This window comes from Pararge aegeria, chromosome 13, assembly GCF_905163445.1.
Source record: "Pararge aegeria chromosome 13, ilParAegt1.1, whole genome shotgun sequence".
Lineage (NCBI taxonomy): Eukaryota > Metazoa > Arthropoda > Insecta > Lepidoptera > Nymphalidae > Pararge > Pararge aegeria.
This window is the reverse complement of record NC_053192.1, coordinates 17467949-17483122: the sequence shown is the minus strand read 5'-3', so window position 1 is coordinate 17483122 and position 15174 is coordinate 17467949. Positions and strand designations below refer to the sequence as shown.

General features: G+C 33.6%; 2 protein-coding genes across 2 annotated transcripts in view; both read left to right on the top strand.

The window, feature by feature from the left end:
* Nucleotides 1-1820, top strand: part of LOC120629004 (metabotropic glutamate receptor 2-like) — a 120144-nt gene extending 118324 nt beyond the window's left edge. Inside the window, exon 18 of the mRNA XM_039897721.1 lies at nt 701-1820. Within this exon, the coding sequence (XP_039753655.1) occupies nt 701-780 (80 nt within the window). The 3' untranslated portion in view covers nt 781-1820. The remainder of the gene's footprint in view (nt 1-700) is intronic.
* A 5710-nt stretch (nt 1821-7530) lies between these two features.
* On the top strand, nt 7531-14175 carry LOC120628757. Its single transcript, XM_039897366.1, has 5 exons — nt 7531-7707; nt 9117-9286; nt 10064-10206; nt 12950-13125; nt 13773-14175. The coding sequence occupies exons 1-5, from the start codon at nt 7592-7594 to the stop codon at nt 14173-14175; spliced, it is 1008 nt and encodes a 335-aa protein (XP_039753300.1). The 5' UTR covers nt 7531-7591.
* Nucleotides 14176-15174: the final 999 nt, after the last annotated feature.

Genomic DNA, 15174 nt, shown 5'->3' with positions numbered 1-15174 from the left:
CTGGAAACACCGATTCACAATGTAGTATACAAACTGCTAAGGAAACAAATTATCAGAAGCGTACAAAAGCCTAGATACGGGAATTTGAATTACTGAGCTGGTTTAATTGTTTATTTTCGATTAGATTGCATATCATGATAGAAAGAGCCAGTGGGGAGATCTGTTGAAGTAAAAAGCTGAAGTGAGAATGGGGATCCAACAGGCTAGGATAAACAGTCTCTTGCTCGCTCTGCATACTCAATTGCAGTTGTTTGATTTTTTGTGATTTCGTTTTCCCATGCAAAACTAATTCGTTTTCTATCATCAATAAGCTCGCCTATTCCAACGGGAGGGTTTGCCCATAATCGCCAAGCTGGTCAGACACCCTTGATCGTAGTAGGTGGTAGTAGTAACATTGAGGACGCTTCTGCCCCGTCTCTGTTATATTTTCTAAGTCACCTCGTACGAGGGAAGAGAAGGGGTGGTTACAACTGTGTTCTAATTTAGTTAAACTACCCGGCATGGTGAGTTTTTTATGTGGTGAAATTTATTTGTATGCCGTTTGACAGATCCGAATACAGTGGATGTCGTACGAGGCGACTAAGCGAATATAACAGAGAACTGGCCAGCCCAGCGTGGTGATAATGGGCGAATCCTCCCGGTGGAAGAGGCTTTTAGTCCAGCAGACTTTTATATGTTGATGATGTCTGTTTATGTTAAGGTGTAAAATGCAACAGTGTGAAGATAAACCGCGAAGACAAGAAAGTGCGCTCAACGAACGAGAAACGCGAGGGCTTATAGCAACGGGAGTCGTCGAAGTCCCTCAACGACGTGGTGGCCGGCGGGAACAATAATTGCTTTAAGAAGAAAAGCTGCTCTTGCAAACTAAAGGAACGTAAGCCGATTGTGGTCTGATGCGGAACTCAGTTGTTTAGACCGCTTGTTGTTGCCGCTTGCGATCTCACATAGGGCTCGGAAACGACATTTATTTAGACTGAACCATTTTCATTCCAAATTGATTTCGGAACGCTACCTCAACCCGCTCTATTACTATTAGGGACGTGTACACGGATTCAAAGCGACTTCGACAGAACGTGTCTCTACCGCGCCGGTCAATCAACCCAGTCAACGATCACACAAGGACCAGCGGATTAACCGGTTATTTAATTTCATTCCCCCTGATACCGTTCTTTACAACGATTTTCTTACTAATGTAGCTTAACTGATAAGTAAAATAAACTGGCTTTCAAGCCATGCTCTCAGACTAAAGCTAGAAACATACTTTTAACACGTACCCGACCATACAGGTTGGATAACATGTTATGTATTAAAAGGGACCGACCACGCGACGAATGTTGAGTCGAGGTTTCTTCTTCTTTTCAAATTACTTGTGTGGTGAATTTTTTTGCGTCTTACATCGGCGACCCAATTAATGTTACAAATGCCTACAGCCAGCTGGTAAAAATCTAATTGAATTCTGATTTGAGTGGCTTGTTTCCAGTTAATTCCCAGTCGCCCTCATACTGAGCTTTCTTACGGGGCCCATAGTAAGCAATTCTTATTTAATAATAAATTAAACAGCAGTATACAAAGCAGCAGCAAATGCAGTTGTAGATAAGCTACACCAAAACCTTCAGAGTCATTTTGCGCATATTGTTAAAAAAAGGCGAGTTATTGTAGTGAGTCGGGCATGTTTGCCTATTCCGGAGTCCCCGCTGTTCCACGCTGTGCTTCGTAAAAGAATTGTGAGTTTCTGGGAAACCGTCCAAAATTCTAATAATAGGAACATTAGAATCGTCGCTCAAGCTTCCCCTGACAACATATTTTTTAAACATGGTTAAAAAGTGCACCAGATCCGAACCTGTAATAATATAAAATACTTTTGTTATTTAATTTATTCTAGTATTTATTTTATTATTTAATAATTATAGCCTTTATTTTTTAAATGTGTGTATATTTTAAATTCATTTTATTTTTTTCTCTCTCTCTATTTTTATGTATGTTTCTCCGACCTGTTTTTTGTTTATTGCGCATAAGAACGACCGCAGGGATGCAATGCGATGGTGGTAGCTATATTCTGTCATATAGCTACCACCAGCGTATTAATCGTATTGGTTAGTAAAATAAATATAATAATTTGAAATTCGCTTCGCAATCCTTTACATTGGATGAATTAAAGTGTAAATGTAAGACGATAACACAATCGACGTGTATAATATTATCCTTCCATTTAAAGGTTTTACAATACTTATATGTTTACATAAATAAATAATCAATGTAGAATTTCTAAACATTGTTACGATGTAGTACCCACTAGTTTATCACGTGACTCGCGAAGACAGCTGTGTTTCTGTGTATACTAATATTTACACATACCAAATACGTAGGTACGTAATAATTTATTCACAGCAATATAACGGTCTAGGTGATATAGGACATTTGTTTAAATCCCTACTTATCACAAAATTTGATACAGGTGGCACGAAACTAAAATAAAGCTGATCGATGTCCAGACTGGGAATAATCAAATTTAGTATTTACGTCATTAATTAATATGTAATGTGTAAACTCTTTAGATATATGTATCGCCAACGAATTTGACGAAATAACGTTAGTGATCTTTGTGAATATCAAACATATTTATGTAGACTCATAATATAAGTCAGGTCTTTTGTAAATAGTTAAGGATTATAATGTATATATAAAACAAAAGACAAATAGTGATATTGTATATAAAGTGACAGATAAATGTTTTTATTATATTGTGTAGTATTGATTGTATCATAAGATTATTGAGTAAATAATATAATAAATATACAAGGCGCAGCATTTGAGCCAGGACGAGAAAAACCACGGTAAAGTACATGTATGTGATATCGTTTCTCTCTCTTCTACCTATTATTCTTATCCTTAAACTTGGACTAATTACATTTATTATAAGTACCTATTAAAACGTTATATGCGCTTTAGTATAGAATAAGTAAAAATAACCCGTTTATAAAAAAAATGTTAATAAAAACATATCAAAATATTTTCATTTCAAAATACTTTTAGGTTTTATTTGTGGTATAAGTATTTTTTTGTTCGACTTGCTAGAAGTCTTAGTCGGATTTATGATGTGGGAGCCACTTTTTGTCCACACGAGCATTTTTACTAATTAGATATTAAGATGTCTTCATATAAATCGTTGTAAGATTTGTAAGTGTTGATTAAAATTTATCATGCTTCATCATCTTTATCCAATTTCAAATTTTATCATTGTTACAACTTGCTACGTAATTTCCATTCGTAATTTCCTTGTTAGACCCAATCCATATAACTCTAATAAAAATGTTCAACTATTTATCAACATAACCTACCTACCTACCCTTCTATAAAAAAATTGAATTCTTTTAATTCGGACCAGATATTTTAGCATACCATAAGGTTATTAAGTATTTTACAGACACTGAAAATTTAATAAGTAGGAACATGGAAAATCTCTTGGTGCATACCTATATTATTTATGTATTTATTGTTGACATAATTTGAAACTAATAACTATTTTTCAGTTCAGTTATTAATATAAGTTTTTTTTCTTTCGTATAGTTTAACAAAACTATTTCTTTTGCCACTTCATTTGACAGAAACGAAAGCCTTTTCCTGCTGAACGTATTCTAAAAATATAAATTGCTTATATTTAATACTTAGCATGTTTTATTTTATTTCAGCTGGTAAAAATAAGCTAAATGAATATAAAATTGTTAATCTTTGTAAATATTATAAATATTATATCAATAAACTAAGCAATGTACTAAACTTTATCAAGTTCTTGTATATTAACATAATATACATATTCAATGAAAAGCGTAGATCTAAAATATTCTCATAGAAATGTATTATTGTTGTAAATAATATAATCTAGATGAGAAACTACCCCGGTTCCTCTCGTCTTATGCTCGTCGTGTATATTTAACAAATAAGTAATTTACATGTGAAGTAATAGTAATGTATGCGAATAAACGGGTTTGATGTTACATTTTCTTTTATTACAGAATCATACATTTATTTTTAATCGTAGCTAAAATCTTCCATATAGGTACTATCATGATCATGTTAACAATTAGTTTTAAAACCGCTATAAAAGCTTGTTGTTATTATTTTATTGTGCTAATCCTCGCTAGCACGTTCCAACCAATTCAAAAATCAAATTGAAATTACCCGTACCGGCAATTGTATTTAAAAATATATTTTTTTTTGCTTTTACCTGCAATAAATAAGTCAATGCACATTATTGCATTTAAAAAACACCTGTTGTATAAAACTGATGCGTCATGTATTTCCAAATAAGTCTAAAAACAAAACAATTAGAGCTAGGGATGCTGATAACGAAGCGGAGTTCGCGAATTTGATTAATGAGTCCGAGAGAAAGCCATTTATCTCGTAATTGAATCCTGAAGATCAAGTTATGATGGCTTAGTTTTAACGACAAAAACGTTAGCAGAATATTTCACTGTGTATTTTACTACCTTACTAAATATTGAGGAAAATTCCGAAATTCCCAAATTGTAATTCGAGGTTATTATTTTACGGAAATTAAATAGCAACAGTAATGGGAAATTGCTATAGGTAAGTATCTATTTTTTTATGCAAAAATATAAGAGACCAGAAGATGTCACCAGTGCAATCAATTTACACATAATATTACGTCATAATGCGCTGTTATTAACAACTGCCTTCATAAATAGGGCCGATTTTTAATCAATCTGTAGCTCATAAAAAATACAAGTTATATCGATCCATTTATATAACAAGATATTTTTTGAAAACAAACGGCGTTTTGGTAATGGTCCGATCTAGGTTTAGTTCCTATCGTTCTACAATGTAGCAGTATGTAGCAGTTTTCCTACAGCTGATTTTTTATTCTTCTATTTACAGGCACCGAGGAAAAACCTCTGCGATTTTTTCGGTGCTTTTAACCTAACTTATAACTTTTTAACGTATTGATAAATAAATAAAAATAAAATAAAATAGGGTAAGTACTAAGTTAAAACCGTTGCTTATAAGTCAAAGCTACATATTGCCATTCCCAGTTAACGCAATAAAAAGATGCAACATTTTTAAACCTATTTTATCAACGAACTCAGTTCCTTAGTACCTTAGTATCATAATAGGCTAAAATGAGAATCTAGTATTCTGATTTTATGATACTAAAGTCACTTAAGGATTTATCTCGTCATTGACTGGTCGGTGATCATCAAACGTACAGGACACTTCCTGGTGATCTGCTTACGATCTTTTAAGGAAGATAGGGATTTAATTTACGGAATATATGTTCGTAATTTATTCCATAGATATAAATGTGATACTAGCTTTTATCAGTTTTTAAAAACCCACGGTAATAGTTATTAGTATTAATAAGATTAAAAGTAACCTATTTTCTCTACAGGATGCTAACTATGTAAAATTTTGCTAAGATCAGTTTAGCTGTGCACCTGTGCATATGTAACAATGGTTTTGTTTTAAAAGTCCCCTTTGAACGTTACTCTGGTGATCTTCTAAACTGTATTCTTTGCCCATCTCCAGAATGCAAACCATATTCTTTATGCGTGCTAAAGGGGATGGGAAAATATCAGCGATTTTTATGTCTTAATTGTAAAGTAACGAAAATATAACGAAAATATATAACGAAAATATATAAAATATATATGTCTTTGTCTAAATAAAAGCGACCTAATACAAGTTAATTATTTTATTTTATTTAATCTGGCCCTGTACCGCGTTTTACTAAAAGAAATGTATTTAAATAAAAAAGTAATTATGTACCGACCCTGATTGAACTTATTTATATTTTATTAATATCTTTCAATATCTATATCTATATATCAATATTCGATTGTCTGACGTGTCAAATGTTTATTGTCAGACGTTTTCGCGCAAGTCACTGTAATAATCACAATCACCCCCCCTTGCTCACACTAGGGAAATCCACATAGTTACCTAAGTAGATATTAATTAATAAAATATTGCTTTTTAAAGTCAATTTACTTTGCTCAGACAGAATGAAATTAAAAGAAATAAAATATTCCCCAAAGTACAAAAAATAAGCAATATCCGTATGTTCATTTGGTCAATGTACAAAAGTTGTAAGCTCCACAAGCCACACAAAGTCGGCCAATCTCCTTTCATTTAAAATCGATACAGTGGTTGAGCCGACCATAGGTAACAAACAGATACACTATCTCATTCATAATTAATGTTGACCTATATTTATGCCCGGTTTAAATGGTGGACATATTACAGCGTTTATATTTGGATTAGTTATTCTAGGTTATAATATCGATGTTTAAGCTTCCTATATAATTCCAAAAACTTTTATTTTTCATTATATTTTTGCAAACACAACATACCTACCTTAAGGTATCTAAGCAAGTACTTCCTATGTTCTGTACCTTATTATAACACTAAGTACCTAACTGTAAAGTGCACAGCACGACAAAAATTTAAAAAAAAAATAGAATATAAAACCGTTGATTTATTAAAAAAATCATCAAATTTCTTCATTAAACACTTCAATTGAATGGAAGGAGCACTTACAACCACTTCAGTTGCAAGATTTGTTAGGAGTAATTCTAAAATAGTATTATTTAAACCACACAAAATACGTAATTTGCATGTTTTGTGTTGTTTAAAGCCTTTTTTTTAAAGTCTGGCTGGCTACTATTTTAGTAACATTTTATGCCATATTTTGTGTGTAAAATTATAGTTAGTCAGTTTACTGCCATAACCTAATTATTAGACAATGCCCGTAAAGGGGGCCTATATATGGACCGATCCGTCGAGATCAATGTTATTGAAGTGATCCTACCCTGTGAGTTCTGACGTACCGTGTTAATTATCTTGATATAGGATACTATCAACCGTGTGATAACTGGCTACCGGTACGGTGACTGGAACTCTGGAACAGATGGCAGTATACCAAATACAAATAGAATAAGCCAATAACTATTACCTACATTATAATTGTCTGTCATACATATATTAAACTAATTCGTAGAGTTGTATTGAAACAGTTTCATTCTAAAGAATTTCATTCTGGCGCCGTGGTGAGCGCTGTAGATCCCAGGTTCGAACCTCGGCAGGGGTAATTTGGGAATTTATCTCCAATGTATGGCTTTTTTATAACTACATATATACAGCAAGACAGCCAGTTGGCGCAATGGGCAGCGACCCTGCTTTCTGCGTCCAAGGCCGTGGGTTCGATTCCCACAACTGGAAAAATGTGTGTATGATAAACATGAATGTTTTTCAGTGTCTGGGTTTTTATCTGTCTCAGTAATTATGTGTATTATATTCATTAAAATATTCATACATTCATAAATATTCTTAGTACCCATAACACAAGCTACGCTATTATTAATTTAGTTATCAAGTATAACAATTTGTCTATTCAGATTGTATTCGAATTTTTATCCGAATACACAGTCGAATAAGTCGATACGATCACATCTCTATCTTCAATCTGTCAAATGTCAATGTCAGTTTGATTATGTCAGTTTTGGTGGTTTCTTGTTTGAAAACAGAAATAGAGAAGTATTTGAAAATTGAAATCCATTTTAAACGATTTAAAAAAATGGAAGTTGAGCCAGTGAGTTTTGTAAGAGACAGTACTCGTAATCTATTAAAAATAAACCGTCGGAAGCACAGGGATGAAGAAAGTGATCTGAGACGTTCTCTTAAGGAAATAAGGTGGTGTACAGACAAATTTAATTTGTATTAAAACACTTAACTACCTGTAGCAAGTATCATATTTATGTCTGACTTGTAAATGAAAACAAAACCCTTATTGAGCAATTAAAAAAGTGTTGATGCTTCAATATTAGTTGTGTAAACGGTTTCTGTATGTTCTTAATTCTATGGTCACACAATAATATGATACTTGCTGCAGGTGGTTCGGTATTTTAAATGAGAACAAAGTCCCTAGTCAATGTTTGCTATTTGTAAAATCAACCTAAAAATCTGCAATCAAAGTGCATTAGCTGTTATGGTAGGTATTACATATAATTAACATAATTAAATGTGAAGGTTTTTTTACAAATACTGTATATACTTTACAAGTAGTAAAAAGCTGTTATTTTGAGTATACAATATACAGTTAAATTTTATTTATGTTTATAAATCAGTGAGTTAGACAGAACACTCAGACAAATAATATAAGTTTGTTTATAATCTTTATATAGTGTTGCTGGTCTTTTTCTTCTGCTTGCGGCTCAGGTTTGCCTGAGCCCTGGTGTCACGTTAACTGGTTATAATCTTATAATCTAATGTGATGCAGCTGTCCAGATCTCCCAGCAAGGTTTGGTTGCCACCAAGAACAGCAGCAGTTTGTTTGCTGGAAAAGATTTAGCATTCTCTGGTTGCATTGTATATAAAGCCACTATACTTACTCTAGATATTATGAGTTTAATGAGCATTCAATTCTGTATATATTATAAGTATTTATGTATACTATACCTTAATACTTGTCAGTTATCTTAGTACACATAACGCAACAACACAAGCTATGCAATATAAGATTAAGGGGCTATGGTCTCAAACTTGGATTTCAGTAGGCTTTATCTAATCCTTCCAAGCACTTTATCAGCAATAGAGTTACACAAATAAGGAATGCCTTGCTTGAAGATGTAGTGACTGCAGTATCACTGAATCAGTTGAAGAATAGACTGGACATATGTATGTCCAGTCTATTCTGAAACTGATTATATAAAGATTATAAAAAGACAAAGAGCATAAGAAATGATATAGCATCAGCGAAAGCTGTTTAGTCTATTATATAATAATAATAATATGCCTGCTATGCGGCTAGAATGCAATGTGTGTATTGTCAGAATAATTATTTATTTAGTTACCACATATTTTGGATAGATAGATAGATAAAGCCTTTAGTGCACAAATTAAAAGAGATAACAAGAAATGAAAACAAACAAAATAAAAAAAGTGTGCAAAGGCGTTCTTATCGCTTAGCTTATAGTTACCATACCATACCAGTAACCGTTGCATATAGCAGTAGTTGTCAGTTGTAATATCTTTTGGAACTAGCCACCAAAAGATATTACGTCCTTAAATTAACTCAATTTAATGAATTAATTCACTTCCAGCATTACATCAGAAGACATAGCCAGTATAGCTAATAAATTAAAAACAAAGCCTGCCATCACTGCTGTGGATCTGCGAACATTGAAAAATGGTCTCATTAACGATGTTAAACACTGTGCAGTGTTTCTGAACGTAAATGGAGCTTTGAGGGGCCTTGTTAGAGAATTAACAGGTAACACTGGTCTGCAATAAAATCTTATAACGTTAAGGATTACTTAAAAGATAAAATAGCTTGGGTGTGAATTGCTCTAACTTCATAGAAATATAAATTTACTATGAAATGGTGATAACAAAAAAAAAAAATTACCGGTAAGTTTGTTGTGGGCTCTTCTTAGACCAGGGCGCGTTTGGAACCCTCCTAGCTTTAGGTTTAAGTTGGCGAAAGAAGTTATCACCATCCCCTTAAAATTATTTAAACATATTATATATATATGAACGCTTCATAAGTACCTGTGATAGGCCTACATGAATATAGAAGTTTTCAATTTGAATCTTAATTTGCATGCAGGTTTCCTCACAAAGTTTTCCTTGACAGTTAAGTGATATTAAAATTGCTTAAAATGCACATAACTTAGAAAAGTTCAATGTGCATGCTGGAAACCCAGCTCTTCCTTCTTCTACCCACTGGACTATCACCGCTTTGGTTTAATCAATATGCCATTGCTCAAGTAAGCGGTTGCAGCCGATTGGCGCAGTGGCCAGCGAGCCTGCTTACTGAGTCCGAGGCCGAGGGTTCGATTCCCACAACTGGCAAATGTTTGTGTAATTAACATGAATGTTTTTCAGTGTCTGGGTGTTTATATTTATATTATAAGTATTTATGTATATTATTCATGAAAAAAAATATTCATCAGTCATCATAGTACTCATACCACAAGCTACGCAAACTACTTTGGGCTAGATGGCGATGTGTGTATCGTCGTAGTAAAAAAAAAAGGTAAATTTCCAGGTCTTCAGGTGGATAGGCAATGCGCAGCTGCTGGGTGCTGCTGTAACTTGGCATTGGGGGATGCGAGGGTGTGTACCGCGGTGGCTAAGGCCGCTGGGTCCTACTTGGTGGCAGCTTTGGATAACTTGACTGTTGAATTGGCTGTAAGTAACTATACAACCTGAAATTTCAATAGCCAAAGTTAGGTGTTTTAATTGCGGATACAATAGGCTTTATGACTCGGTCACTCTCTCGCTTCTGACTTTGGATGCAAGGTAGTAGTAGTCTCTCTCTCTACGTCGTGTTCCTCATTGCTGAGGGTCGTGACCCCTTCCACTTACAACCTTTTGGACGATTTTGTGCCATTTGACTCTGCTTTGAGCAACGTTTAAAGCAGTATGCACTTTGGTGTCGAGAGCAGTGCGGATTTGATCCGACCAACGCATCAGGCTATGTCCTCGAGGTCTCTTATCTATAATATACTTATAATATATAGGTAGTAGTAGCAGAGCTTTTTGTGGCACAGTTTATCTGGGTAAATACTACTGCCAAGCAGTGAGGTTACCTGTGGCTTATCAGGCTTAACGGGGCAGCCTCAAGGATATGTTCCTTGCATGCGAAGTGTTGTTCTATTTATAGACATTCGTTATAATCAGGTGGACCACCAGTTTGATCTTTGCTTCACAACTATTAGAATAAAATAAAACAGTAGTACTACCACCACTCATATCACTCGGGCACATAGTTCGGAGAAAGGATGGACGTTGGGGTCCCAAGGTGCCGGAATACGCCTGTCGCAAGTCTGTCGCGAGATACGTAATCACTCTGCCGAACTGGGAAGCGCAGCGTTGGTCGGCCCCCAGCGAGGTGGACAGACGACATTAAGCGCGTCGCAGGTAGCCGCTGGATCCAAGCGGCACAGAACCGTGGAATTTGGAACTCCCTACAGAATACCTTTGTCCAGCAGTGGACGTCTATCGGTTGATGTGATGATGATGATGATGACTACCACTCTCAGAATGATGTTTTCCTTCACCGTTAAAAGTATAATTACTTTAATTAAAAACCTACATACTTCTGAATAGTAAGCGGAGCCCCCGAAAAGGAATGCCGAAGCCTTAACCAGTAGATGCACTGTATCGCAGTCATCAAAAATTGTTTTATAAAAAAAATATACTACGAAAATAAACACATCGCCATCTAGTCGCAAAGTAAGCGTAGCTTGTGTTATGGGTACTAAGATAACTGATGAATATTTTTATGAATAATATACATAAATACTCATAATGTATAGATAAACACCCAGTCACTGAAAAACATTTATGTTCATCACACAAATATTGTCCAGTTGTGGGAATCGGACCCACGGCCTTGGACTCAGAAAGCAGGGCCACTGCGCCAATCGGCCGTCATAATATTTATATTTTATTTTTTTGATTTTTTAAAGGAACACCAACAGCTTGTTCACAATGAGTACGTATTAAAGAAAATAACAAATACTTTGTTTCTAATCAGTGTGACTAGCCACTTAAAGGTGTGCACAGCATTTACTACAAAATGAAAGATATTAAACACTACAAACTATAATAAAAATACAAAAAGTTAAACAAAACTAATTTTACAATAAGAAAAAGTAAAAAATAACAAAAGAAAACTAAAAATTACAATCCAAAAGTGCAGTCCGAATTGCTTGACAGAGGAGAAATAATCACGTTTAAAATCCTTTGGCCTTTGACAAAATAGATGAATATTGTTATTTGCGCGAGCTAGATCATTATAGACACGACTTAGGCGATTTAGAGCGGCATTCCTACCCAAATTCGTTCTACCGCTGTTTACATATAAATTATATTAAAAATATATATATTATGATATGGTCTATACATAAAACTCATACAATCTTCTTTCCTACAATTATTTTAGTCACTCAAATATAATGCAGCATTTTTGTTTTGACTTTTAGATTAAAAGAATAGTTCATCCTACAATAGAATACTTTATATTATATACAACGTGTACTGTCTCTGAGACTCATCTGTGAAACCGCAAACAGAATAGTTTTTTATTAAACCACTGCCACAGTTTTTACTGAAAGAAATCAGATACAGCCCAAACATCACATGCTAAATTATAAAAGACAATGTGACGTGATAAAATAAAAGAACACCCGGCTAAGTTTGTTGTGGGCTTCTTCTTAGACCAGGGCGCGTTTGGAATCCATGTAGCTTTAGTTTTAAGTTGACGAATTTATTTTTCGCTATCGCTATCCTATGTCACATTTTACATGTAATGTACGCATCAAAAGTGCCATCTATGTGCCTATTTGAATAAAGAAATATTTGACTTTGACTTGACTTTGATCAACAATACATCTAATAAGATGTAATGTTGTTTATCAAAATTAAGCTTAATTTGGTGTACTCCACGAAAAGCCGGAGTTTTAAATACTTAAGACGATTAGTTTGCTTATTTTGATAAGAATTCCTAATTTTTTGAAATATTACCAATAAACATGACCTAACGATTTTAAATAAGTATAATAGATATACATATGTTATACTTTTTTGTAGGCATTATCAACTTTTCTATATTGCTCAATCATATTTCTCTCATCGTTAAGGCAGATTTCGACATTTTCTATCGACCGTTTTTACTCCGTCTTACTTTGTAAATCCGACTCCCACGAAAAGTTCCTTTCAGTTTTCAGGTTAATATATAGCCTATGACACTCCACAGTAACGTAGCTTTCTATTGGTGAAATAATTTTGAAAAATGGTTCAGTAGATGCAAAGATTACTCCTTACAACGTAACAAACTCACAACCTCACAAACGTTACCTCTTTATAATATTAGGGCCAATAGCAATATTTGAGCCTATCATTCTGACTGTCATCATGCCTATTGCAGGTGACATGTACATGGGCACTGGGCAACTTGGCAGGTTCTGGTAACAGAGTGTGCAGCATCCTCGCAGCTCAAGGCGCTGTGTCCAAGCTGAGCGACTACCACGCCAACCAAGATCTCCAGGTTGCAGCAATATATGCGTTGCTACTGTTTGCGTACGAGATGAAAGATGAACTGAAGTAAGTAATTTAAGCTTATAATTTTAAATAAGTGCTGATTGATGCTGATTATTTACTTATTTACATTATTTACTTATATAATTTACTTACATATACGCCGCTTCGGCTCCAAAAGCAAGTTAAAATGTTATTAGAGAGTAATTTAATCATACAAATAAGTATGTAAGTAGATTATATATTACTTACATACTTATTTACTTAAGTACATTATTTACTTAAATACATTATTTACTCGAGTACATTATTTACTTAAAAACATTATTTACTTGTTTACTTAAGTATATCATTTACTTAAATACATTATTTACTTGTTTACATTATTTACTTACGTAAATTTTTTACTTAAATACATTATTTACTTAAGAACATTATTTACTTTAGTACATTATTTACATTCATACTTACTAACATTATTTACTTAAGATAAATTATTTACTTTAAAATGTAATTAATATATATATATTTATAACTGTAATATCGATAAATGATATCGATTGAGATATCGATTATTGTTATTGATTTGATGATATCGATTATCATAATCGATAACTGCAATTGATACTATATATATATTGACCATCATGCAAAAGTTTTCCTTGCATTTTAAAATAGCAATCAAATAGCATTCATTATCTTTTACGTTTCAGGCCAGAACATCTACAAAAAATACTTCAAACTCTATCAAAACTGGAACTCACATCAGATTCATTACATCTGCTCTTCATACTATCATGTCACGAACATTTCGCGGAAAGCATGAAAGAAGAATTACTAGAAAAACTCCTAAAACACCTACCTAGTGCCATAGAGATCCATAACAGACAGACAAAAATACATTACAATTTAATCTATATACTTAGAGTTTTGGCCAACTCAAACACAATGTATGGGTTAATATTAAATAAGTTTGTTACTTATAATATTTTTGATTGTTTCAAATGTGTTTTAAGTAGGAATAATACAGTTGTAAATGACTCATTATTTTGGTTGTTTGGGAACCTTTATATGGGCAGTGGTGATGATAATTTGTTTTTAAAGTTGTTAACCTAATATTTAACATAAAACATTTATTTATTTTAAATATTAAAATTAAATAAATAATGATAATAATATAGTTTATTTCTTTCATCAAAATTGCACATATAATGAGTTGACGAACTGGCTATCCTAGCTAGATTTTATCTGTATTAAGGATAACCAGCCCTCGCCCCCGGAACATACATAGACAGATTGAAATTAAGACATTACTATTATATAGCTTTAATTGTAACTTAAAAGAAAAAAAGGAAAGGAGTTAGTAATGTGTGTGTGTGTGTGTGTGTGTGTGCGTGTGTGTATGTGCGTGTGTGTTGAATTATAAAATTTTGGGGGTAGGGTTCAAGTAACAATGACAATCAGGTAAATCAAATTAAAGTTTGTAAGAAATCTTCTGTTTCTTCGTAAGATTTACTAAGCAAAAAAGATGTTAATTAATTTTTACACTGAATGAGTGGTGAGTTATGAATGAACACTTCTGCGTTAAGCTTATTATACAAGTAGGGGCCCAGAAAGTAGCAAAATCGTTTTGTATAGGCAAATTTAGGGGTACACAAGCTACAAATTTTATTTTTGCGGTGAGTTTCGATATGTGTATAAGGTATCTTTTTATGCTGATGTAAGATGACACACACTGAGTACACCACACTCTTTATACAATAAGATAGTTGGAAAAATAATGGGCCGACAAGATGCCACCTTCAGAATAGCCCGCTGTGCAATTTCCAGTGGTTTTAAAGTTATTTTGGCAATACCACCCCAACAACTGATACAGTACAGAATAATTGATTGGCATAAAGCATGGTTAACATTCCGGATTACTAGTGCAAAAAATTAGCAATGTTTCGAAGATTTTTAAAGATGAAAATTAGTTTGCGAACCCTTGTTGTGAGCAAACTAACATGTTCCTTAAAATTAAGATGTTTGTCCAGAACCTACCTAGGTAAATACCTAGGTATTTGATTTTGTCAGTAGAAACTATCGATGCGCAGTTGCAAGTGGCATTGCATTTAT

What these genes read in the sequence shown, in the direction of transcription:
- LOC120628757 (XM_039897366.1), top strand. Translation starts at nt 7,592, where the DNA reads ATGGAAGTTGAGCCAGTGAGTTTTGTAAGAGACAGTACTCGTAATCTA. An exon ending in CGTTCTCTTAAGGAAATAAG is followed by an intron (nt 7,708 to 9,116) that starts GTGGTGTACAGA and finishes ATTCACTTCCAG; the next exon opens with CATTACATCAGAAGACATAG. An exon ending in CCTTGTTAGAGAATTAACAG is followed by an intron (nt 9,287 to 10,063) that starts GTAACACTGGTC and finishes GTAAATTTCCAG; the next exon opens with GTCTTCAGGTGGATAGGCAA.